The sequence below is a fragment of the Leucopleurus acutus genome, assembly GCF_964270905.1.
Source record: "Leucopleurus acutus genome assembly, chromosome: 1".
Lineage (NCBI taxonomy): Eukaryota > Metazoa > Chordata > Mammalia > Artiodactyla > Delphinidae > Leucopleurus > Leucopleurus acutus.
Window position 1 is genome coordinate 86351512 of NC_139142.1, and position 24938 is coordinate 86376449.

The 24938-nt window shown below is 48.3% G+C and overlaps 2 protein-coding genes across 7 annotated transcripts in view; both read right to left on the reverse strand.

Annotated features, from left to right (window-relative positions):
• FRMD5 (FERM domain containing 5) overlaps nucleotides 1-24938 on the reverse strand; it is a gene marked incomplete at both ends in the record, with an annotated part of 341415 nt that overhangs the window by 14757 nt on the left and 301720 nt on the right. For all 6 annotated transcript variants that reach the window (XM_082854359.1, XM_082854358.1, XM_082854357.1 and 3 more), the window contains 4 exons: nucleotides 248-336; nucleotides 11338-11425; nucleotides 14402-14525; nucleotides 16688-16785. In XM_082854359.1, the coding sequence (XP_082710485.1) occupies nucleotides 248-336; nucleotides 11338-11425; nucleotides 14402-14525; nucleotides 16688-16785 (399 nt within the window). The remainder of the gene's footprint in view (nucleotides 1-247; nucleotides 337-11337; nucleotides 11426-14401; nucleotides 14526-16687; nucleotides 16786-24938) is intronic.
• On the reverse strand, nucleotides 9537-9692 carry LOC309974583 (large ribosomal subunit protein eL39-like; the record flags this gene model as incomplete). The annotated part of the gene is made up of 1 exon (XM_082859244.1): nucleotides 9537-9692. One exon carries the CDS (start codon nucleotides 9690-9692, stop codon nucleotides 9537-9539), a length of 156 nt encoding a protein of 51 aa, XP_082715370.1.

Below are 24938 nucleotides of genomic sequence, written 5' to 3' on the forward strand. Positions count from 1 at the left end.
TACCCAGAAACCAACTTTCCATACCCTTTCTCTCTCTGGAGAGGCTGTTGGCTCTCAGGAACACCCCTGCGGAAGCATAGGATCCCTAGAAGAGACCACTACCTTCATCAGTTACCATTATGGATGCAAGGCTTTGGAGAGGGCTCAGAACCAGAACTCGCCCAATCACAGACATAGGACATGGGAACCACAGCCCTCCCCAGTTGGTGAGGTATAAAAAGCCTGTTTTGGAAATAAAGATACTCACCATTTAATGAAGTGGACCCTCTTGTTTCCTTGCAGAACAACAAACCCAAAAGGAGTGAAGGCCAGAAATGCAGCATTTCCTGACACATCCTGTAACACATAAAGATTTCTCATCAGGGTGATGCAGGCATAGAGGGAAAAGGGTGAGAAACACAGTTGTTCACTGGGGATACAGGGTTAATACTTGGCCGTTGGTCACAGGGGGAAGAGCCTGGCATTTGGAAGTAATAGCCAAGTTACTTACCTTTTCTGAGCCTCGGTGGCCTTAACTGTAAGTTGTAGATTATAATACCAATCTTAGAAAGCTGTGGTGAATATCCAAAGAGAACCGCAAACCCTCACACATTGCTGGTGGGATTGTAAAATGGTGCAGTCACTTTGGAAAGCAGTTTGGAAGTTTTTCAGATTGTTAAACGTAGAGTTACCATATGACCCAGCAATTCCACTCCTAGGTATGTACCCAAGAGAATTGAAAACTATGTTCACACAGAAACTTGTGCATGAATGTTCATAGCAGGATTATTCATACCAGCTGCAAAGTGGAAATAATCCAAATGTCCATCAGCTGATAAGTGAATAAACAAAATGTGGTACATCCACACAATGGAATATTATTCAGCAGTAAAAAGGAATGAAGTACCGATACCTGTAACAACACAAATGAACCTTGAAAACATTATGCTAAGTGAAAGAAGCCAGTTACAAAAGATCACATGTTGTATGCTTGCATTTATATGAAATATCCAGAACAGGAAAATCCAGAGAGACAAAAAGTACACTACTGGTTGCCAGGGGCTGTGGGGAAGAGGAGATAGGGAGTGACAGCTAATAGGTACAGGGTTTATTTTTGAAGGTGATGAAGATGTTCCAAAATTAGATAGTGGCGATTGTTTCACAAGTTTCACAATTCTGTTAATGGACTAAAAACCATCGAATTGCACACTTTGAAAAGGATGGATTTTTTTGATGTGTGTGTGAATTATATTTCGAGAAAGCTGTTCTGTGTGAGTGAGAGAGAGAATAGCAGTTATCATTATCATGATGGCCTGACACACTGGGCTCCCTCAGGAAAGTTTAGCTGAAGAAAATATAAGAAGCAACTGGCCAAGTGGAACAGCTATCGCCAGCCCTGTGGTGCCTGAACCAACAAAGAGGCCTCCTGGTCACCTGTCACTATCAGTTGGTAAACACAAGGCTTAAGGTTCTACTGGGCAAAGAGGGGAGAAGGTGCAGAAGCTGTAGGTCCTGGTTCCAGCACGTGGGAAATGAGCTCCAGGAGGCCCAGGTCTTTTCTAGCCTGGGATGGGGCACAGAAAGCTGGGTGACGATTACATTCTCTCACCTGATAGCGGCCACAGGTGAGAATCTGCTCTGTCAGGGTGTGTGTTCAGGTGGCCAGAAAATTATGCCAGGCTGCTGATCGAATGGGCATACAGGCCAGTTGTCTGGGCCACAGCTCAGATAGTGCCATGGGGTCGGGGCCAGGCCCCTGGTGTGATGGGTGCAAGTGTGGGCCGTGGCTGTCAGGCTCTCCTAGTCTCTCCCGCCTTCAGGCTTTGCCTCCCTGGCACAGATCTTCAGCCTTATCAGTCCTAAGAACAGTGGGGCCTCTGCAGGGCCTCATGAGCCTTGCCTCAAGGAAAAGTGCAGTTTTGCCTTAAAGCTATCTCTTAGAGTCAGGATTACAGGTGTTAGCATCTGGGCCCAGGGAATAAACTAAATATATATTTTGCAGACATTTGAATTAATGCATAGTTGTTACTGTCCTTTCCTCAGGGTCTGTCGTGACCCCAACACTTGGCTGCAAGCACAGTGTCATTCAACCCATGGGCACAGCAAAATGCTGTTTAAAAATAACCTGAATGGAGATACTTTGAAGCCACGGGGCTGGGCTTCCCCCTGCCTGTCATCAGGGCTTGGTGGTGGGTGCTAACAGCTGAGCGCCAGCACTGCACACAAACACTGTCCCTCACAGGGGGCACTGGCACTAACTGGGCAGGCTGGCCTGGGGGGGGCGGCGGTGGGTGAGGGAGGGCTCTGCGCACAGGGTTGGAGGGTGGGCACCGGGAGGCCTTCAGCTCACTGTGCAGGCAGGACCCGAGCAAGGCCTACAACTGCGGGTTTAGACAGAGACTCGAGGGTGGAGGCCTTACCTTATTTGTACTCAGAGAACAGGCCTGCAGCAGACGTTTATCAGGAGAATGTGTGAGGCAGTTAGGTGGGGGCCAGAGGGACCAGTGTGGCTGCCGGCGGCGGGGGGGAAGCCCACACGTGAGCAGAACGAGGGGAGGGCACGGTGGGGCAGAGGGCGGAAGGTGTCTTCTGCTGCTCGCTGAAGGACAGGCCCAGAAGGAAGAACAGGCGGAAGGATGGAAAGGAAGGGCAGGGCCTGCAGAGGCTTGTGGATGGATTGTGGATGGTAGAGGAGGGACGGGAAGCAGCGAAGTGGGCAGGGAAGGCCTCCCTCCAGGTCTCGCACTCCAGGCCCCTGTGGGCAATGGTAGAAGAGCACCTGCGCCAGAACCATGGGCTCTGGGTCAGTCGGCCCAGGTCCTGGCTCTGCACTCACCGCCCGTGTGGCCTCAGCCAGGTCCCTTCGTTGCCCTGTGTTTCAGGCCCCTCGCTGTCAAGTCAGGGTTGATGATATCATCTGCCTCTTAGGCTGTGCTCAGTAAGCACCCAATACACGCTAATGGTTGTGTTGTTGTTAATAATATTATAGCTGCTACTGATTAGCTGAGTTTATTGAACTCAATACAGAATCTCTTTTAAAAAAGCCTAACATTTTACCATTTTTCCTGATGCTGATGGATTTAAATTTTGCTATTTAGGAAAAGAAGGTTGAGGTAGAAAGGGAGAAGTTACTCATTGTTAGGGACCATGGAGAAGGGGGATGTGGGTGATACACTGGGGGTCCGGGGGAAAAGTGAAGTGGGCAGGAGGGGAAGGACATCTGTGAGAGTCATCGCAGTGACAGGCCTGTCTCTGGCCAGAGCAAAGGGAAGGGCAGGTCCTCCCATGAACTGGGTGGTGCTGGCCATCTGCACCACCCGGACACCACAGGGCCGGCCTCCAAGTGAAGGCAGGTATTGGAGTTAGAGGGGAACAGTCTCTCCTGACCAGACTGGCTGATTTGGAACAGGGAACAAACTGGGAGTAAATCCCTATTAGACGCCAATAAGTATTACTTATTATCCCAATGAGTAATAATAGCACCTTGTGCAATCCCAATCCATCCTCCCATGTGAAGAGAGCAATTATCCAAACTGCTTCCAATGCAACAGTTGCAGGTGGAGCTGCAAGGCCCTGGCACATGGGCATCCACAGTGCGGGCAGCTTGGATGTTTGCTACTCGTCTCTGGCACATGAGGCATGGGATTGGAATTACAACAAGAAACCTCACATCTGGACCAGCACCAGGGAGTTCCCTACTGGTCCAGTGGTTGGGATTCCACACTTGCTTTCACTGCTGAGGGCTCAGGTTCAATCCCTGGCTGGGAACTAGGATCCCCCAAGCTGCACAGCACACCCGAAAAAAAAAAAAAAAAGAGCGTGGACCAGCGTGAAAACACAAACAGGCAGCCACAAGTTTCCCAGTTTCTTTCGTCTAACAGGCCATTCTCCTTGTGAGCCTGCCCTTTGGATTTGTATGTGGAAGGACAAGTTATGTGACAGAAAGAGAAGGAAATGAGGATGAGGAGAGAAGTGACACAGGTGGCAGTAAGCTGCTCCTCAGCTCTTCCATCTTATCAGGCTGGATTCTATCTTTCCTCCCTGTCCCCTGCCCATCCCAATGCAATCAGCACCCACAGGACGGAGCCATTAATTATCTGGGAGGTGGAATAAAAACTCAGGTCCTGACAGCCCCACAGCAGATATCGCCAGGACCGCTCTACATCAGTTAACAGTCAAAAGACTTTAGTTTGCTTCTATGGTTGTGAGGTGACAAATCTATTTTCCATTTTTCATCCTTGTGGAAGAAGCTTCAGCCTTGGTTCTACTTGCTTCTCTGGACCTCAGTTTCCTCATCTGTAAGATGAGGACAATAATACATACTCCAAGAAATACTATCGATACTTCCATCCGATTTTAGGGAGATGGCCTAGATGATGTACTGCCAGGACAAGGCCACTGTGTTTTCCTTGAGGAGGGGATGGATTCGCACAGTCATTCATGTTCATATGGAACCCACCATCACACTTGACCCGCATCAATACATCAGCATCAAATGTTCACCCTAAGATGATCACTCTGTCTAGAAAAGGATTTTTGGAAATCAGAGTACTGACTGGTTCTTGGAAATAGGGACATCTGGCCATCTTTGCCCAGATCTACCTCTGGATACAATGAAGTAGGCTTCTGTCTGCTGCTCCCCAGAGGACATCCTGGATGTGTCTGAGTCAGGACCACAGCATTCTTGGTTGTTATGCCTCTCAAGTCAGCCATCCCCTCTCTGGAGCACGACTGAAACTAATTCAGTCTGGGTGGATGAAGCCTCTATTATTCTTAAAAAACCTGAGAGAAGAAGATTCCATATGCTCTTCCAGACAGTGGTGCCCATACCTGAAAGGGCTCATAGCTGGGGACCTTCACATTCAATCAACCATGAGAACCACCCAGTTTTAATACACTGAAACACAGCCACAAGAAACCAGAGTGGAAATGAGGAGGAGGAGGCAGGCACCCTGGAAGAGGCGTGGCATCAACCCGTGACAGCTCAGAAATGGGAATCTGGGCAGAAACTTGCCACTTAAGTGGCTTTAGTTCTTCATTTTGGCAGTAAACCTAACACGCTCCCCGCAGTAGCCAAGAGGGGCCCACCTGAGGGTGAGGGCAAGTCATCACTGATGCTTCTTGTTCTGCTTCTCTGAGGTCAAGGGCAACGTGTCAAGATGGGGAGCGGGTTTATTTAGAGAGGAGCTTTGGTAGCTGGATTATGAAAGTAATGATCCTATTTTAAGAGCAAGGGAATGACACTATCATTTTATTTGTGTGGTTGACCTAACCTAGACCCTGCTGAAATCAATTTTCTCCTGGTCTATCTATACAAAACAGACATAAAGCCATTTGGTGAATTTACATTACATTTTTCTGTGATGATTTCAGTAGTCTCGTAGGTCTTTTGTCCTCTCTTGATCAGAACTGGCAGTGAGTCCCACTTTGTTCCTAAATAAATGCCACCTCTCCAGATGGAAGACCATGAATGATAACTGAAAGAGCACAGCACTGAGACTCCACAACTCCAAGTTTGAGTCCCAGTATCATCCTTGCTACTAACACTGGACATGTTAGTTAGTTCCTCAGAGCTCAGTGTTCTCATCTTAAAAAGAAGACAAGAATGTCTTCTTTTTTTAAAAATAAATTTATTATTTTATTTATTTTTGGCTGCATTGGGTCTTTGTTGCTGCGCGTAGGCTTTCTCTAGTGGCGGCGAGTGGGGGCTACTCTTCGTTGCGGCGCACGGGCTTCTCATTGCAGTGACTTCTCTTATTGTGGAGCATGGGCTCTAGGCACGCGGGCATCAGTAGTTGTAGCATGTGGGCTCAGCAGTTGTGGCTCATGTGCTCTAGAGCACAGGCTCAGTGGTTATGGCACACGGGCTTAGTTGCTCCGCGGCATGTGGGATCTTCCTGGACCAGGCCTCAAACCTGTGTCCCCTGCATTGGCAGGCGGATTCTTCTTTTTTTTTTTTAAACATCTTTATTGGAGTATAATTGCTTTACAATGTTGTGTTAGTTGTTGCTTTATAACAAAGTGAATCAGGTATATGTGTACACATATCCCCATATCCTCTCCCTCTTGCATCTCCCTCCCACCCTCCCTATGCCACCCCTCTAGGTGGTCACAAAGTATGGAGCTGATCTCCCTGTGCTATGCGGCTGCTACTCACTAGCGATCTATTTGACATTTGGTAGTGTATATATGTCAATGCTACTCTCTCACTTCGTCCCATCTTCCCCTTCCCCTTCCCCATGTCCTCAAGTCCATTCTCTATGTCTGCATCTTTATTCCTGTCCTACCCCTAGGTTCTTCAGAACCATTTTTTTTTTTAGATTCCATATATACGTGTTAGCATACGGTATTTGTTTTTCTGACTTACTTCACTCTGTACGACAGTCTCTAGGTCTATCCATCTCACTACAAATAAGTCAATTTTGTTTCTTTTTATGGCTGAGTAGTATTCCATTGTATATATGTGCCATATCTTTTATTTATTTTTTTACTTTTTGTTGATTGTTTTTCTTTTTAACATCTTTATTGGAGTATAATTGCTTTACAATTGTGTGTTAGTTTCTGCTTTATAACAAAGTGTATCAGCTATCCATATACATATATCCCCATTATCTCCTCCCTCTTGCATCTCCCTCCCACCCTCCCTATCCTACTCGTCTAGGTGGTCACACAGTACGGAGCTGATCTCCCTGTGCTATGTGGCTGCTTCCCACTAGCTATCTATTTTACATTTGGTAGTGTACATATGTCCATGCCACTCTCTCACTTCATCTGAGCTTACCCTTCCCCCTCTCCGTGTCCTCACGTCCATTCTCTACGTCTGCGTCTTTATTCCTGTCCTGCCCCTAGGTTCTTTATAACCCCTTTTTTTTTTAGATTCCATATATGTATGTATCAGCATTCGGTATTTGTTTTTCTGATTTACTTCACTCTGTATGACAGACTCTAGGTCCATCCACCTCACTACAAATAACTCAATTTTCTTTCTTTTTATGGCCGAGTAATATTCCACTGTATATATGTGCCACATCTTCTTTATCCATTCATCTGTCGATGGACACTTAGGTTGCTTCCATGTCCTGGCTATTGTAAATAGTGCTGCAATGAACATTTTGGTACATGACTCTTTTTGAATTACAGTTTTCTCAGGGTATATGCCCAGTAGTGGGATTGCTGGGTCGTATGGCAGTTCTAGTTTTAGGTTTTTAAGGAACCTCCATACTGTTCTCCATAGTGGCTGTATCAATTTACATTCCCACCAACAGTGCAAGAGGGTTCCCTTTTCTCCACATCCTCTCCAGCATTTATTGTCTGTAGATTTTTTGATGATGACCATTCTGACCAGTGTGAGGTGATACCTCGTTGTAGTTTTGATTTCCATTTCTCTAATGGTTAGTGATGTTGAGCATCCTTTCACGTGTTTGTTGGTAATCTGTATGTCTTCTTTGGAGAAATGTCTATTTAGGTCTTCTGGCAGGCGGATTCTTAACCACTGCGCTACCAAGGAAGCCCAAGAATGTCTTCTTGGCAGTGTTGTTGTAAAGATTAAATGAGATTGGGACTTCCCTGGTGGTCCAGTGGTTAAGACTCCACGCTTCCACTGCAGGGGGCACAGGTTCGATCCCTGGTTGGGGAACCAAAATCCCACGTGCCGTGCGGCGTGGCCAAAAAAAAAAAAAAAAAAGGTTAAATGAGATAGTGTAAGTGGCTGGCATGTGGAGGCGCTCAATAAATGGCACCTTCATGATTCATGATAAGGCTGGGCTCATGTGGTGGGTCCGACCACTTCAAATCCTTGACAGGGCAGGAGGCCACAGTCTGGGCCTGCAGGAGACCCAAGGCAAACAACCAGTCCCAGGCCCCCTGGAAGGAACAAGATGGTGAGAGGTTGGAGAGGTGTCAGGGCCGGGGAGCAGACGCAACACTGGGCTGTCAGTGGTTTGCTCCATCCTCCTCATCCAGCAGCTGTAGGCTTGGTCTGCTAGGGGCTCCTGCCAGGAGCTGGGGGTCAGGGGAAAGGCAGAGAGCTCAGGACAGCTTGTGCAAGTTCAGAGTTTGGGTATTAGTGTAAGACAGCTAGCTACTGGAGCCCTCCGGCTGTCCCACCCAGAGTGGGTAGGATATCCTCTTCCTAGTCCCAGGGCCAGGCAAGGACCCTCTGGGCAGAAAGAAACCATCAGAAAGAACAGCAGCTTCTTAATCAGTCCAGGAGAACAGAGCCCATCCGAAGCGTTGGTCTGATCTCATTTAATTATCGAAACGATTCCTCTTCTTCTGTCCTCCCTAGGGCTGTGTGCCCCAGATTCCCAGGGCCCCAGTAATTGCCTCTCTGTTAGTAGAAATCATCAGTATTTATTACACCAAGCACTCCAGCTTATTTCGGCTCTCCTTGTAGCAACATTAAGGCGAGGGCTTGGTAGCCTATCACCAAAGTGACTCTCCTGAATGACAAGAGTAAAGGCTCCCAAACTGTTCTCCTTCCTCAGGAGGGCCGAGGGAATCCTGAGCCAGAGCCTAATGAGATGAGCCGCGGGGTCTGCAGCAGGGCCCTGACGTGGCCCCGGGTAAGCAAGTAGTACGGGGCCCAGGAACAAGTGGAATCCCAGCAAGATGACTGCTCCCACCTTCTCCCCAGAGGAAGCCTCCTGGGGGCTTCTGCTCCTTACAGAGACACAGCAACAGGAAGTGACCTTAGTTCATATATTCTTGCTCTGCCGCTCAGGGCCTTGTACACTGTGGCCTCCTGGAACCTTCGTCTTCTTCATCTTCTTGTCTGTAAATCAGGAAGAATAATATCCACCTCCCAGTGCTGGCAGGAGGATTAGAGAAGAAAATAATGTGAAAGGATTCCAGTGGGCCTGCTAGGGAAGGTGTGCCACAAACCTCTCTTCCCTCTCTCCTTCTAGGAGTGGGTGCCGTGGGGATGAAATGATATGATATATGGGATTGGGCCTTGTGCAGTGCCTGGTGTGAAAGCCGGTTCCTTCCTGTAGCCTCTTCACCTCTGTGTCTGTTGGTGGACAGACTCGTCAAAAGACAGGCCTGAGCCAGGACCCCCGCAGTCCTAAGGTGCATGTGGATTTGGGCTGGACACCAAGCTGGCTGCCGCTGTAGCTTCCAGACCCCCATAGGCAACAGCAGAGAATCCCCACCCTGCTACACTCAGTTGTCATGCTCAGGTTCACTGTCAGCCCACCTCTGCGTGCCATCAGGTGACAGCCCTGCCTAGGGACCCATCTCTGAAGAGGTGGGCACTCTGTGTGGCCTCAAGGGGACTGGACAGATGTGGGGTTAAATGCAGAGGTGACCTGACATCTTCTGTTGACCATATCTATCTTTAGGCAGCTATGTCTTTTTTTTTTTTCCTTCTAACCAAAGGTCTCACATATTTACTACTAAACCAAAGCACTAGTGCAGAAACGCGCAAAGAGAAAAATAATTTTCCCAATAAAACACACCCAGCTGGTCAGACGGTAGTGATGTTCTCAAAGTGATATGGTAAGATGAAAGTGACCTTGACGCAGCATAAATGTGCGCCACTTCATATGCGAGGCTCCTTACAGACCCAGCGTGGTTCTTCTCCAATGTCTTCTCTTGGAGTTGTACCTCATTTTATTACCAGTTTTCATTCGAATCCATTGGGGAATGGGATGATTCTGCTTTTGTTTCTTGGCCAGGAATTGCTTGATCCTGAAAGTCTTGTGAGAAGACATGGAGCAAATCCAGCCGCACATAGGATGGCGGAGAAGAGAAGAAGGCAGCTGTTGTCTTTTCAGGCCCTGAAGTGACTCAGCAGTTCAGGGAGCACAGGTGCGGAGTATCTGCTGAGGACTTTAACACGGATGAGGAAAGCCAGGCTCAGGGAAGTTTCTGAAGGCCCCAGGAAGGAGGAGACCGGCCCCGGAGCCAAGGCCAGCTGACTCCAACGCTCTTGTCAGTCAGTCCTCTGCAGCCCCCTGCTGATAGTATCTGAGGAATTTATGCAAGTTAAACTACATCGGTTGTACACAAGGCATTATTCAGGAAGCTTTGCTAATTCATTTGTAAATATCCATATGTCTTCTTTTTTTTTTTTGGTATAAAATGGCATGAATGTGTTTTCTGACAGTGCTGGCCCCCAAGAGCACAGGGGTTATCTTCAGTAGGCTGTGCTGGTAGATAGGGAACTGTGGAGCTGGGAGGGTGACCAGGTTTCTGAGTGCCAGAATGTTCTCAAAGTTCGTATTTGAAGTTTCGGCATTAGATCCTATGCAACAAAAACATCACCATCTCCTCACCAAGCGGCCAAGGGAAACGCAACTCTGCCTCCACATCACTGGGTTCCTCGGTTTCCATTCTATTAATTTTTGGGGGAAACTTATGGTGCCCCTCACTTATTAGGAAGAAGAGGTCAGTGTTTGAGAATCAGTTTTACTTGTGATACTGGGGTCTCTCCAGTAGTGGAAAGAGAGAGGCAAAGATTTGGGGAAACTGAGGCAGAGACCAGAAGTGTCAGAGCAGCTGGGATGAGGAGATGAAGCGCAGGGACCCGGCCACAGAGAGACAGGAAGAGGCCACGGGTCTCCACTGCTTTCCACAGTCTCGAGTGGCTGCCCGAGCTCGTCTCTGAAATGCCAGACTCACGTGAGTAATCACAGAGGTTCCTCTCTGGGCAGAGCCTCCCTGGCTGGTTCCTGTCCCGCCCTCACACGCGCATAAGGGAATTAAACGTGACTCCACTGCAGTTCCACACAGTGACTTAGGCCGCTGCAGTCAATAAAAACCCACTCTTGGAAAGAAACTAGATTACGGGTCAGGGAAGGGTGGGCAGTGCGCTGAGCAGCCTCTGATCATTCCCTGTGGGGGGCCTCCCCCATTCCTCTTCTCTTCACTTCCACCAAATTACCCACTGCTGCCAAAGTGGGGCCCCGGTTTCCAATTTGTTATTTAGATGGACTTTGCCTCGGACCCTCTGACATCGACGTGGCACCACAAGATTATGCAGCGTGGAATCCAGAGGAGTTTTCACAATGAGACATTTTCTCTGGTGTCTGTCACTAAAAAAGCCAATCATCCCAATATTGAAGGGGCGGGTGGCACAGGCGTGTGGCCCCTCCCTGCCTGTCACCCTCTAGAGCAGCGGTCCCCAACCTTTTTGGCACCAGGGACCAGTTTTGTGGAAGACAATTTTTCCATGGACGGGGGCGGGGGGGAAGATGGTTCAGGCCATAACGCGAGCGATGGGGAGTGGCAGATGAAGCTCCGCTCGCTCGCCGCCGCTCACTTCCTGCTGTGCGGCCCTGACAGGCCACGGACCGGGGACCCCTGCCTAGAGAAGGCAAGGTCAGCGCAGTCTCCAGCCATGGGGGCGGGTCTTACCTTACACGGGTGAGGGTCCACTCCGTATGTCTCCAACGTCTGCGCTTTTCTTAAAAAGTTCAGCTCTGATGTTGCTGGTGTTTGGCCACTGGAATAAAGAAAATGGGATGATTTCAGGATTTCCTGCTCCCATAGGTTCCCCTGAGGTAAACTCAATTAGGAAGTGGTCAGGGTGTCTCACACTCCGATTTTTCCATAGAGTGTGCTCCCTGCTCCGTCCTAGGACCGACTTCAGAGACTGTTATCTAGGGTCAAAACCTTGGAAGTCTTCAGAGTGAGGCAGGCTACATAATGAATGACATGGGCTGAGTGTAATACAATAGGGAGTGGTGGGGACTAGGGCAAACTGGGAGTGCCACCCCGTCTAATGAGGGCAGCTGCTCCTCAGCTATAGTCTTGGAATGCAGTCTTGGATTGTAGTCACACCATCATTGCTAGGTGTGATTTTTTTTTTTTTTTTTTTTTTTTTGCGGTACGTGGGCCTCTCACTGTTGTGGCCTCTCCCGTTGCGGAGCACAGGCTCCAGACGCAGAGGCTCAGCGGCCATGGCTCACGGGCCCAGCCGCTCCGCGGCATGTGGGATCTTCCCAGACCGGGGCACGAACCCGTGTCCCCTGCATCGGCAGGTGGACTCTCAACCACTGCACCACCAGGGAAGCCCAGGTGTGATTTTTAAAGAGAATTCACAGATACCGAATTTTATGTGGCATTTCGGTTTTAAGTACTATGGGGGCAGAAAAAAAATACATCTGTAGGCTGGCTGCAGGCCATCTGATCTAGACTGAAACACAAAGAAGGGACCTGTATATCTTGCTGCCTAACCCTCTTCCTTTACCAAATGGGAACACAGGAATGGAGGATAAAGAGATGCAACAGAAGACAGTGCTGAGCTCTCCAGACTCCACAATAGCTCCGTCTGCCCACAGGGTGATGACTGTGAAAAGGAAACAAGCAGAAAAAAGGAAGAAACCAGCGCTGGCACCAAGCCATCTGAGGAAGGGGCCTTCAGCATCACTCCCCTCCTGGCTGCCTCTTTAGCAGGGGCGTGGATGGGCTCCACACAGAACCAGTGCAGGATCACCACAGGCTCTCTCAGGGTCCAGTGCCCTGGGAAGCTGACCTCCTTCTACAGATGTGGGATTGGCTTCAGTGTGAGGAGGTGTGGGCAGTTTGTCAAGTCAACAACTCTGACGGCTGCTGGGCAGGACTGAAACTTTCTAAGTTCATCATTTGCCTCAAGTAATACGGCAGGGCAGGAAGACAAGCCAGCCTGAGGGAGAAGCAGACCAGATTCCCTCTAGTGTCTTTCTGGAGACGCATCAATCAATCAGCACCTCAGCGGCTTCTGTGCTGCCCTGTATGAAATACACCATAAACTATAGTGCAGTCTGGGCCCTCAAGGAACGCATGTTAGAGTTGCAGAAAGGAAACACAGACACAGTTTTACATTATGAAGATGAGGCTAAGCCTGTGTAAGTAGTACCTGTGTAAGGAGGCATTTTGTAGAATGCAGATGTTTACACCCACCAGCGCACCTGAGACACAGGGAAGGTTTTTGGAAAATGCTGGCGCAGCAGGCAAAGGACTGGGCACCAGAGGCAGCTGAGCACCGCTACCCCTTCCAGGGAGCCTCCTTATTCCCTGTGTGGAGACTGGAGGGCTCCGTGGGCTGCATTCACCCTCAACCCTCTGGGACCCTCAACGTGGGCATCATTTCCTGGGGGATCCCCTGACTTCTATGAGGTTTCTGGAGGACTGTCCCCACTGCTCTGACATCTCCTAAAACCCTCCTGGCAGGGGCTCCCGGCTGTCCCAGCGCACCCTTGATCTCTCCTTTGAATGAGCCAGGAGCCCTCACAGATGTGTTTATTCTGACCTGTACCACAAGGGGCCACTATTCCCTAAGAGTGATGGGAGGAGCTGGGGCAGCACCTGCACAGGGAGAGGGGTGGGAGGCGGCTAGGATTCCACCTCTGGTAGGTGTCTCCATTCCTCTGGAGGGTGGGGACCAGTCCAACCACACACAGTGGGCAGGAGGTCTGTTTATAAGGCTAAAGAGGCTTTGGGGACGTATTTGTTGGTAAAATCTTTGAGTGAAGGTGAAGATTTTTTGTTTTGGGGGGCATCAGGTGGGAACTAGTTTAAGGTTAATGTTATCATTAGAAATATCTTTTTCCCACCCCTTGGACATTGTCCTTCCCCAGAAAGGTAGTTACACAAACATCTGAAAAGATTTTTTTTTAAATTGCACTGTATTAATAGCAGGTTTTATTTTACAATGCTGTATTGTATATAAATTTTTTCTTAGTTTATCAGTTTGGGGAATCTGTGCTCCAGTGTGCCGTACAAAGTAGAGCCTAAACACCCTTTTGTTGCTTTTTTAAAAACCAACCTTTGTCGAAAACACTATTTCATATGGGTGAGAAGATGCATTGATGCTATTTTATGGGATGTGGCACATTCTGGGTGACCTAGGAGAATCTGAGGAGGACGAGCCTCCTGCTTCCAGCTGCTTCTCCCCTCCTTCCCTCAGTGCAGGGGTGTGGGGTTGACGAAGCAGTGCTGAAGACACACCCTTGAACGAGGTGCTCTCAAGGTGCCCACACCAGCTATGAATCAGGCCAGCCCTGTGTGGTCCCATCCACTGATCCAGAAGCCACCTGTCACTGTCACGGACCAAGGTCGGAGGCTTGCCCATTTTTCACATCCCCGCTTAACCCCTCCTCTCTTCCCTCTTCTGCTGTTTACGTTTTCCTTTTCCTTTTCCCCAGTTCATGATTCTTCCCTCTGTCTCTTCATTTATCTTAGTGAAGCAAATACCTTTCAGAGGCCAGTCCTTCTCCATTTTCCTTACCTATATAGCTTCTCTCTTGCCTTTGAGCCTCAGCCTACACCACTGTTCTTGCAGAGGGAGCCTTGAGGTTGTACTGTCAGTGGATCACTGAAAATGGTACATCCCAGAGTCAGGAAGGCTGGGTCTGCAGGAGCAGAGGATGCAGTGCAGAGGCTGTGTGCTCAGGCTGTGAGGGAGACAGTGGCCTGGCCTGAACCGAGTGTCACGCACCTGAGTTCTGTTTTGTGAATCTCAGCAATCTTCCTTTCCAGCTTCTCTGAATGTTTAGGGAAAAACTGGAACTTGGAGCTGTAGCCTTCAGGGTGTTTTCCTGGGTCATAATCCCCAATCTCCGCTTGCAAAAGGAAAGTAGAGGAAAACAGTTGTGGAGATAGGTAAATCATCACTGGCAAAACAACAAGAGATGAGCACAGAGAGCAAAAGCTAAAGTCTGCACCACAGTTGCAAAGAACAGTGGATCCCGAGCACAGCTGTGAGTCGGGCAGAGGGCATGTTCCTCAGGAGCAGGCCCACCTTTGTTCTCCCAGGTGTGCACACTGAGTTGATATCAAGGCCAAGTAGAGAAGGTAGAGCTGACCCTGCGTTCTGAGGTCACCGCATGTAAATTTGCAATAAAAGAGCAGAAGCCTGCACCATGGCCCACAGGCTCCCAGAAGAGAGCCTGAGAACAATGCTCTTTGTGGCAGCACAGGAAACTGTGAGCTTGATCAGAAAGACAGAAGCTTTTGGGCCTGAGCCACCTCCAAAGACTACATCTCGTTTTGAGGATGTTAGCAGGGACACAGCAAAATGATGAATGAACCGTGACCCAAACTCAGAACTCAACTCTCAGTCCCAATCAAATCAGATCAAGTGAATACATCTGAATAAACATTCACTGAGGGCTGAACAGGTGCCAGGCCCCCTGGAGAGGGCTGCAGAGTGGGAAGACTGGCTATAAGCAGAAAGTGCCGCTGAGTTCAGGAGCACCAGGTCCTAAGGCTGACTTCTCCGTGCCCAGCAGGGGGTGGGGCTTTCTCGTCCTGCAGATTCACAGAGTCCATCCCCAAAGCTGCTGAGATCTCAGATCTGGGGTGGCCAGTGGGCCCACGCTACTCCCTACAATGTGTCCCTAGGTCAGAATCCAGCCTTCTCCACATGCAGCATTCCACAGGGAACACTGTGGGTGTCAGGAGGAAGGATGTTAAGAAGTTCAGCTGCTTTGTGGTTGTCTTTTCTCCTCCCCTAGTGAGAACCACAACCAGTGCAGGTGAGAAGTCTTGAGTGGGGAGTAAATATTAAGAGGAAAATGTGCCCTTTTTTCACAACTGAATATTGTTCTGTGGCACAGGTCTCCTCATCGTGCCTTCCAGACTACTTGGGAATTTCTGTCATTTAGCAAGAGACTAAAGGTTTCCCTGGGCTTAAAGTCTGAAGTGATCTTGAGCCACGGAGTCATTTATTATGATTTTACTTAGAAAGCTCCAAATGGGAAACATCAATGTTGGATATCAATAACTTCTTTAAATTAAAAAGAAAATTTCAATATGGTTGTCAGGGTAAAACTAGAGTTTAAAATTTCACTTAGATGGGACCAGGTTTTCCTTTAAAAAATGAAAGGAGTATCTTTGGGTACCTTAAAGTTGGCAAGTACCTTCTAGACTTCAGGCTTAGGAGGTTTTTAAAAACAGGAGTCTCAGAAGTCAAAGTTGCAATAGGCTGACTTTTACACTCTTAACGCAGCTGTGATATTTTTTTTTGCCGGAAGAACTTTAGTTTCTTGTTGGCAAGCATTTTTTTTAGGTTCTGTTCACAAAGTAGCTTCCTGGAGTTCACAGATTTCTGATTATGAATTCAGATTCTTTGATAGAAACTTCATGATTTTAGTGCTATGGTCCAAAATAACCCAGTGACAGCTTCAGGCCAAAGGACTAAGAGAAGTCTACGAACTTAGAATACTCAGAAGTCCCCTGCATTTCACGAAAGGAGAAAGGATCACATACGAAGAGTACGTACCTTTCCCACTGTTTTGCAAAAACCGCCAGTCTGGGTATTGGCTGAGTACAACCCCAACTCTGCCTTCTTTGCATGTTAGAAAATGGGTTTGTTACTTGGAAACATTTTTAACTTAGAGCACTCTGAATGGAAAGGTCTCTGAAACAGATACCAGAATTCCAAGGCGCTTCACATCTTTGAGATTTGAATAAAAAGACAAGAAAAAGCTGATTTGGATTACTCTCCAGAGTCTCAATAACTTTATCGACCAAGGGTGCAAGGAAAGTCACCCCCCCCCGAACAGAGTCTGAAGGGGCTGCCAGAAAGACTTGAGGTACAAACGATTTAAGGTTGCGTGGTCAGAGCTTCCTGGGTCTAGGGAGTCCAGGCAAAGTCTTTTAACTCGGGCTCTGTTTCAAGTTAGATACTGTTTATATCCAAGAAGTAGTCATCTGCAGTAACTGAAATAATGTAATCAGTACTTAGCATGAAAGGCAAATTTGTCCTGTCAAAAGTCATTACCTTGAAGGATATAAGCTGCTAACAAGGCAGCATCTGATGTTTTACAGAGGAGGCGGCCGTGGTACAGATCCCTTTTGATCTGCAGGAAGACTAAATACCTGGAGAGAAAACAGAAAATGAACTATAAAGGATTTCTTTGATTGCTTTAAAGACATAAATATGTAATATAAGCCTATCAAAATCTCTGTCGGGACACTTTTACTACATTAAAACAAAAATCTCAAAACATACCACAGAACAAATAACATTTTTCATTTCCCTGAAGGCTCTTTCAAGCACTTTGCCCTGAACTGATTTTGAAGTTCAATTCAAAACAACCTGTCAGTTTCCTTCTGTAGCTCAAAACAGAAATGGCGGGCTTCCCTGGTGGCACAGTGGTTGGGAGTCCGCCTGCCGATGCAGGGGACACGGGTTCGTGCCCCGGTCCGGGAAGATCCCACGTGCCGCGGAGCGGCTGGGCCCGTGAGCCATGGCCGCTGAGCCTGCGCGTCCGGAGCCTGTGCTCCGCAACGGGAGAGGCCATGACAGTGAGAGGCCCACGTGCCGCAAAAAAAAAAAAAAAAAAAAACCAAAACAAAAATGGCACTTCCTGGTTAAAAGCATCGTCCCCCAGTGCTGGGAGTTGGAAGGAGCCGGCCCCGCTCAATTCAGTGCCGAGAAAGAAACCTCTGTCATAAGAGAGGGGCTGATGGGGCCTCTCTCCTTGCTGACGTTGCCTCTTAAGAAGCAGAGAGGTGGTGAAGGAACTAGCCCCAGCGAGGGTTCTGCCTCGGCTTGCCAATTCAATCTGTCCATACGTGGAATGGCCCTCATTATGGGCAGAGGTCAACCAGACCTCTCAGAATTTGAATAAGGTGTAAGAAGAGGCACCGGTGAAGGAAATGCAGAAACTTGTGGCTAATATTTCTTCAACCGTAGGAAGCTCTCACCTCAGGTGGAAGCAGGCTATCAAGAACAGCTGATAGTAGCCGATGTGTATTGAGCACTTACTATTTCCCAGTCCAGGACTTACACACTTGACATCAGCATCTCACCTAATTTTCGCATACCACGTTGAGATATATATTGTTATTATCTCCCTTTTTAAAGATAAACTGAGCCTTAAGTGATCTTCTCATGGGCACATAACTGGTAAGTGGCAGAACCAGGATTCAAATTCAGGACTGAGGTTGGCTCTTCATCACTGTGTTATTCTACCCTCTTTGCACTATAACTGCTTTGTAGTTTCACAAGCAATTGGGTGGACTCTGTTGCCATGGAATGGAACTGTTGACGTTCCATTCTGAAAGGTCTTTACAAGGAGCGGGGTCTCTGATGTTCATAACCTCACAGGTGCCCTGAGAAGAGCAGAGGCCAGGGGTATCACACCCTTAAGTGAGTCACCTACCACAGTGGGTCCTTGGCAGGGGGCATCTGTGGTGGTTTAAAAATATGTCCACAGGGAATTCCCTGGAGGTCCAGTGGTTAGGACTCTGCACTTTCACTGCTGAGGTCGTGGGTTCAATCCCTGGCTGGGGAACTAAGATCCCACAAGCCGTGTGGCATGGTTAAAAAAAAAAAAGTTCACAAATTCCTCGATACTCCTCATTTCCAGAGGTAGAGCTTAATTCACTCCATTTGAGGGTGGGTTACACTCAGTGGCTTGCTTCTGACAAGCAGACTAGAGAAGGAGCGGTAGTTAGTGTCTGACATCTGAGACTAGGTCATAGTGTCCCTGCAGCTTCCTCCTTGCACTCTCCTTCTCCTGGATCACTCACTCTGCTCGAGGACACTTAAGCAGCCCTATAGAAAGGTCTGTGGTGAGGAACTGAGGCGTTTTGCCAACAGCTAGCAAGAAACTGAAGCTTTCTGCCAACAACCGTGTGAGTACACCATCTTGGAAGTGAATCCTCCGGTCAAGGCTTCAGATGACCACAGGCCCAGCCAACCGCTTGGCTGCAACCCCAGGAGAGACCCTGAGCCAGAAGCACCCAGCTAAGCCGCTCCTGAATTCCTGACCCACAGACACTCAGAGATGAGAAATACTTTTCAGTGAAGTTTTGTGGCATTTTGTTAAACAGCCGTAGATAACTACAGCATCCTCACAGGAGTAATGGGAATATGGTAAAATTCCCTTAAATTCCATCAGTTTGAACCAAAAAGAAATTGGGCACTCCCTGGACAACTAGAGGTGTTTCTATTGCTTCTGTTTTCAGGCTGAAGAATAAAACAGAGGATTCCATGCCCACTTGATCATGTGAAAATGCTCAAAAGAAAGAGGACCAACAACAGCACAACTTCTGGGGTGAGGAGGGGCACCATCACGTGACTCTGAGAGCTCGGGGCTTGGTGATTCAAGTCATTAAATAGAAACGAAGGAGCAGTCAAACCTTCTTTTCTCCTAAAGCTTTGCTATTCAAAGTGTGGCCCACACGACAGGGATATCAGCAGCATCTGGGAGCTTGTTGGAAATGGAGAATTAGGCCAATGTGAAACCTACCGAATCATTTTAACAAGATCCCCAGGCGATCTGTACATAGATTAAAATTTATGAAGCACTGTCCTAAGAAAATTCGCAAGCATCCTTCTAACCACATCAGGATGGACTGCCCTCCTCAAACCAAAGGGAAGGTGACTACTGTGGTCCGGAAGTTAACAAGAACTCCCCTTCTTATCCCAACCACTCCCACTCGGCCCCAAGGAAAACTGAAGGAAAAAGACATCGTGCAATGAGTAGTCATTTTTTAAGTCGGATCTACCAGATCAAGCGTCTCTTCACTCTGCTTCCCACGAAGAAATGCCACAGGTGTGTGGAAGGAAGGGGGCAGCGCTCCTCTGCCTCTCACTGCTTCAACTCCCACCTTCCACCGGCTTTGGCAGGATGTAGCAGCAAGCCTTTGGCCTCTTACTTACAGATCACTCCCGGGGCCTGAGTTCATGCGTCACTCCTCCCACACCTCTCTGCTTGTCTGTGTCCAACATTCAGGGGCTGCACGTACGGGACTGAAGGCGATATTTCAAAGGCTCTGGATAGTGGTCCCCAATGTGGTGGTGAGGACAACACCCCCCACCTCGGGGAGGAGCATGTGAGAGTCAGTGTGTGGGTGCTGCTGGGTTTGAAAAGGCTCCTCTAGAGCTCCAAGGGGGACACGCTCCTCCTCACAGTGAGAACCACGATAGGTGCATGACAGGTGCCTCAGGTGAGCTGGAAAGGAAACAAGGCTTTTCCGCTGCTGGGCGGGGTTCCTTCAGACTTCAGAAGGTAGAAAAGCTACAGGGAGGTCAAGGGTAAGGCCGTGGGAACACTGTCAAGCAATATGGTGCAGCAACTGGAGGGGGAGGGGATGGAGGGGCAAGTCAACATCCTAAAGAAACACACCACAGTCTGCAGAGGACGAGATGAGCTCAGGAAAGAATCAACTGACAGTTACACTAGGGGTCCCCCCTCCCTTTTCTCCCCCAGCAGCTTCCGTCAAGCTTTGTGTTTTGTTCGTTTAAGGAGGTAACCAATGACTCAGTGTTGTTGGTCACGGAAATACATCCCACATGACTCATAGCATCCTTAGACCTATTCCCAAGAGGCCCTGGCACGTTCTCCCCTGCGACATAAGGGCCTAAGGAAGACTATCTTGTTGCCTGAGGCATTGGCATCAGGGCCACTGAGTTGCCAGGCAAGGGATCAGCCTGCTTATAATGAGCAGCTCATAATGAGCAGGCTGGTTGGGCTCCCCAGTCTCAGACCCTCATAGTAGGAGTTACAGAGCCTAACTCTCGCATTTTACAGCTGAGGAAACAGAACCCGCATGGTGATTCAGTGAGCTATGGTTAGGGAGAAAAGGGTCCTAAATGAAGTCAGGGGAACTCTTTGTCATCAGAGAGACATTCTCACTGGAATGAAAAAGAAATCAGCTTTAGACCAGATTTAAGACAAAAAGCTTTCTCTTTAGGACACTTTTTTGGTTAAACTTTGCCTATCTCCTTCTGGCTTCAAAGAGGCTTTACCTCACCTCCATTTTTGTTTAAATGCCAGGTTGTCCTAAATTGATGGAGGACCATCCAAAGGCAGAGTGCGTGAGAGCCTAAAAGACGACCAAGGAGGGCCTCCCTGGTGGCGCAGTGGTTGAGAATCCACCCGCCAGTGCAGGGGACACGGGTTCGAGCCCTGGTCTGGGAACATCCCACATGCCGCGGAGCACCTAAGCTGGTGCACCACAACTACTGAGCCTGCGCTCTGGAGCCTGTGAGCCACAACTACTGAAGCCCGCGCGCGTAGAGCCCGTGCTCCGCAACAAGAGAAGCCACTGCAATGAGAAGCCCGCACACTACAATGAAGAGTAGCCCCTGCTCACCGTAACTAGAGAAAGCCCGCATGTGGCAACAGAGACCCAACGCAGCCAAAAAAAAAAAAAAAAAAGAGAGAGAGATTCTTCAGGGTTTTAAAAAAAAAAAAAGATGACCAAGAAAAACCTATGTATTTCTGGAACATGTACATCCAAGGAACTGGCTTTGGCATTCTGATTTCTGATGTCAGAGGATGGGGATGAATCCAGAGATGTTTCCACAATTAAAGGTTCTGAACTCTGGAAAGCACTGGCAGCTCCTGAAGAGTTTCTTCCAAAAGATCCTTTGGCCCTGTCTTCCCTTCATTAGATTCTTTGCCCCTGGTTTCCTCTATTTTCTGCCATCCCTTTTCCTAACTACGATCCTGTTTAGTATGTCTTCCTCCCCCAAACTAGACTGCGGGCTCCTTGGAGTTAGAGATTATGCTTTGTCACTTTTAATATTCTTCTAGAAAGCCTATACATCCTGTGCCTATTCACCCTCCCTCCCACCCACCCATCCACTCATTCATTCATCCATCCATCCATTTATCCATCCAACCACCAACCCATCCATCCATCCATCCATCCATTCAACCATCCCTCTATCCATCCATCCAACCTCCCATCCATCTATCCATCTAGTTCTGAGCACACACATGTGCCAGGTACAGCCACAGGTGCTGGGAATACAGCAGAGGACAAAGCAGAGTCCCTGCTCTTATGGAGCTTACATTCCAGTGGAGAGAGACAATATAGCAGTGATTTACTGAGTACATACTGTGTGCCACACACTGTACTGTTTAACACGCACTCTTTCAGCAATTCTATGAGGTGACTACTGTTTTTATCCCTGTCTCATACATGAGGAAAGGGAGTGATCAGAGATATTGTTGCTTGCCTTGTCACACGTCTAGTTAAAGAACCACCTGGGATTTGAACTCAGATCTTTTTGATTCCTTCTCCCAGGATTGGCACACTAAACCTGCCACCAGAGTCCCCAGTGAGATAAAATAACGTTTTATTGGAACAGAGCCAGGCTCATTCATGTATGTACTGTCTGTGGCTGCTTTCGCATTACAATGGTAGAACAGATTAGTTGCGACGGAGACCATATGGCCCACAAAGCCTAAAATACTTACTATCTGGTCTTTTACAGAAAAAGTTTGCCAACCCATCTTAGCCTAAGCTAGGCTCAAGTGATGTTCACTGATGGAATACATTACCTATAAACTCTATTAACTTTTTTTAAAAAAATAAATGACCTGAAAAGTCTATTAACATTTTTTGAGCACCTGCTCAAACATGTGTCAGGCAGTTTGCTTCCTTGGAAGGCGGGGCCCCATGTGCACTCAGTTTCCTTCTATTACTTGATCTTTCAATGAGTTCGAACACCTGCAGCCCTTGTTAAAAGCTAAATCTGGTGCCTATCTGGTGCCTAATCCCCATCTTCTCTGCCTTGTCTCTAGCTCAGACAAGAAAATCTATTTATTTATTTAAAAAATGACAAAAGAGATTAATCAGGATTTGGCAACTAAATTTATCATCTGGGAAGAGTCCAAGAGATAAATTGAAGCACAGTTCTTCTTCATCCCCTCCTCTAAGCCTGGCTTTATGGAAGTAGCTGAGACGGCAGCGAAATTTAGGACTGATATTGCCAGGGAAAAAACCACACTGACAGCTAAATTAGTTTGGCAGGAAGGTGGGGTGGAGAGCTCTAAGCCAGTAATGAATTATGGGTATTGAATGAGGCCGGGGCAGGTACCCACTCTTTTAAGAGCAGCAGGGATGTGAATGAGGATAAAGACGCAGAGAAGACCAGGGCCTCCACAGAACGCCTCAGGGAGGGGGAGGCACAAAGACTCCAAATCAGGCCCAGGCACCCTGAGGTCCGCACACCTGACAACGCTTGGAAAATGCCCTCTAGGGAAGGAAGGCTGGTGAGGCAGAGAGCAAGGGGAAAATAGTCGAGGATGATGGGCACAGCTGCATGCGGAAGGGGCAGGAGCTCACATGCTTGCCAGTGTCTTTGAAGTTTGCTGACTTGGAGAGAGGCCTGGCCATGGCTTTCCCAGTCCTCACAAGTTAGCTGCTTAAGTGTTAGGACTCTAGCTAGGACAGAAAAGGAGTGGGGATTATCACATAAACAAGGGAGAAAAGCCAGAACCAACTGTACTTGTGCCCCATGCAGAGCACCTGAGGTCCACGGACCATGTGATCGACCTGGCAGTAAACAGTGAGCCTTCGCTCAGTGCCAGGAGGCTCCCTGGGGGTGTATTAAGAAGTACAAGACCCCGTGTAGTGGTTAATCCTCCCAACGAAGCTGGGAGGTACTATTACTATCCTCAATTTATAAATAAGGGATCTGAAGGTCAGAGAAGTTAACTATTTTATGTCCAAGGCCACATAGCCAAGAAGTAGCAGAAACAGGATCTGAGCCTCCTGGTCTATGCTGCTCCTTGGGTAGGAGGGTCTGTACATTAGTATCATGTAGTGACATTTGTTTTAGAAAATTGTATTGTTGAGACCTCCTCCTGGGACTTCCCTGGCAGTCCAGTGGTTTAGACTTTGCCTTGCAATGCAGGGGGTGTGGTTTGATCCCTGGTCAGGGAGCTAAGATCCCACATGCCTCACAGCTAAAAAACCAACACATAAAACAGAAGCAATACTGTAACAAATGTAATAAAGACTTTAAAAATGGTCCACACATTAAAAAGAAATCTTAAAAAAGAAAAAGACCTCCTCCTAAGGGCCAAGAGAACTATATATTTTTGTCCTTTAATCAAATCAGAAAGCCGTGTGTCTGTCGTGCTGTCACTGGCAGCCCTCTGAGTTGTTAGACCAAACCCTCTCATCCTTACTGTTGGTCCAGTGGGTGCAGAAAAGGTGATCCTGACGCGAGGTGTTAGGAGGCTAGGTGCTAGGCTCTCAACAAAGATGTGTTAAATCTGCCCTGACATGTGGACAGGAGCGTGGACTTCTAGGTCTGCCCTGGCACCATCACCTCTTTCAGGAGAGAAAGGTGGGGAGGGAGGGAGGAAAGGAAAGGAAAGGGGGGAGGGGGAGGGAAGCGGGGAAGGAGGGGCAGGTACAGAACTGTGGCAAGCGCTCTGGAAGTCGTGAGCAGGGCAGGCTAGTGCTTTACCAAAACTCCTCTCTGTTTAAGTTGTTAAACACAGTGGTTCTACCCTCACTCTCCTGCCTAAAGCTACAGGATTGCTCATCAATATGGATGAGCTTGGTTTTCACAGGCAAAGTAGGGGCCACATCCACTTCCACATGGATGAGCAGAGCCTGCAGTTTCCATGTGCCCAGTAAGGAGCACGAGACTTGGTTGTAACTACACACTTCACTGTCCTCAGTGCTTTGAAGTGGGTGGTGGGTGCGCTCAGAGCATCTGGAGGAAACAACCTTCCTGATCCTTTTGATTCCTTCGCAAGATTCCCCTCAACCTCCACTGGGGCTCATGTGGAGTTCAGCATCTAGAAATAGGTCTCAAGGCCTTAGAGGACAAGCAGTCTCTACGCTGGCAATGGCCTCGTCCCAATCTTTGCTGTCTGTAAGGCTTTAGGGAGGCGGGGGCAGAGCTGGCAGAGCTGTCTCTTCCCCGGCTCTAGGATTCCCTGGCATCAGCTCTTCACCTAGGGCTCCACCCTTTACAAGGTAACATCAAGGTTTTGCTAATGTCCAAATGACATCTTTCTAATATAAAAATTAAGGATCCCAGTTCAGAGAGTTCTAAATCTCTGAGATCAGACTTTTAGAGTGAATTTGGCTTAGATACACAAAACCCTTGGGGGAGCTTTGAAGCTCCAATTCATTGACCCTCTTGTAGGATGGTGTGGGCACAGAGGTTCTTTCTCATCCCCAAGTGGTGCTGGGTGAGACAGGATTCATTCCCTGTAGCTGCCTGCCACAGAACACGATCCCCACAGTGAAGAGTTTATCACGGG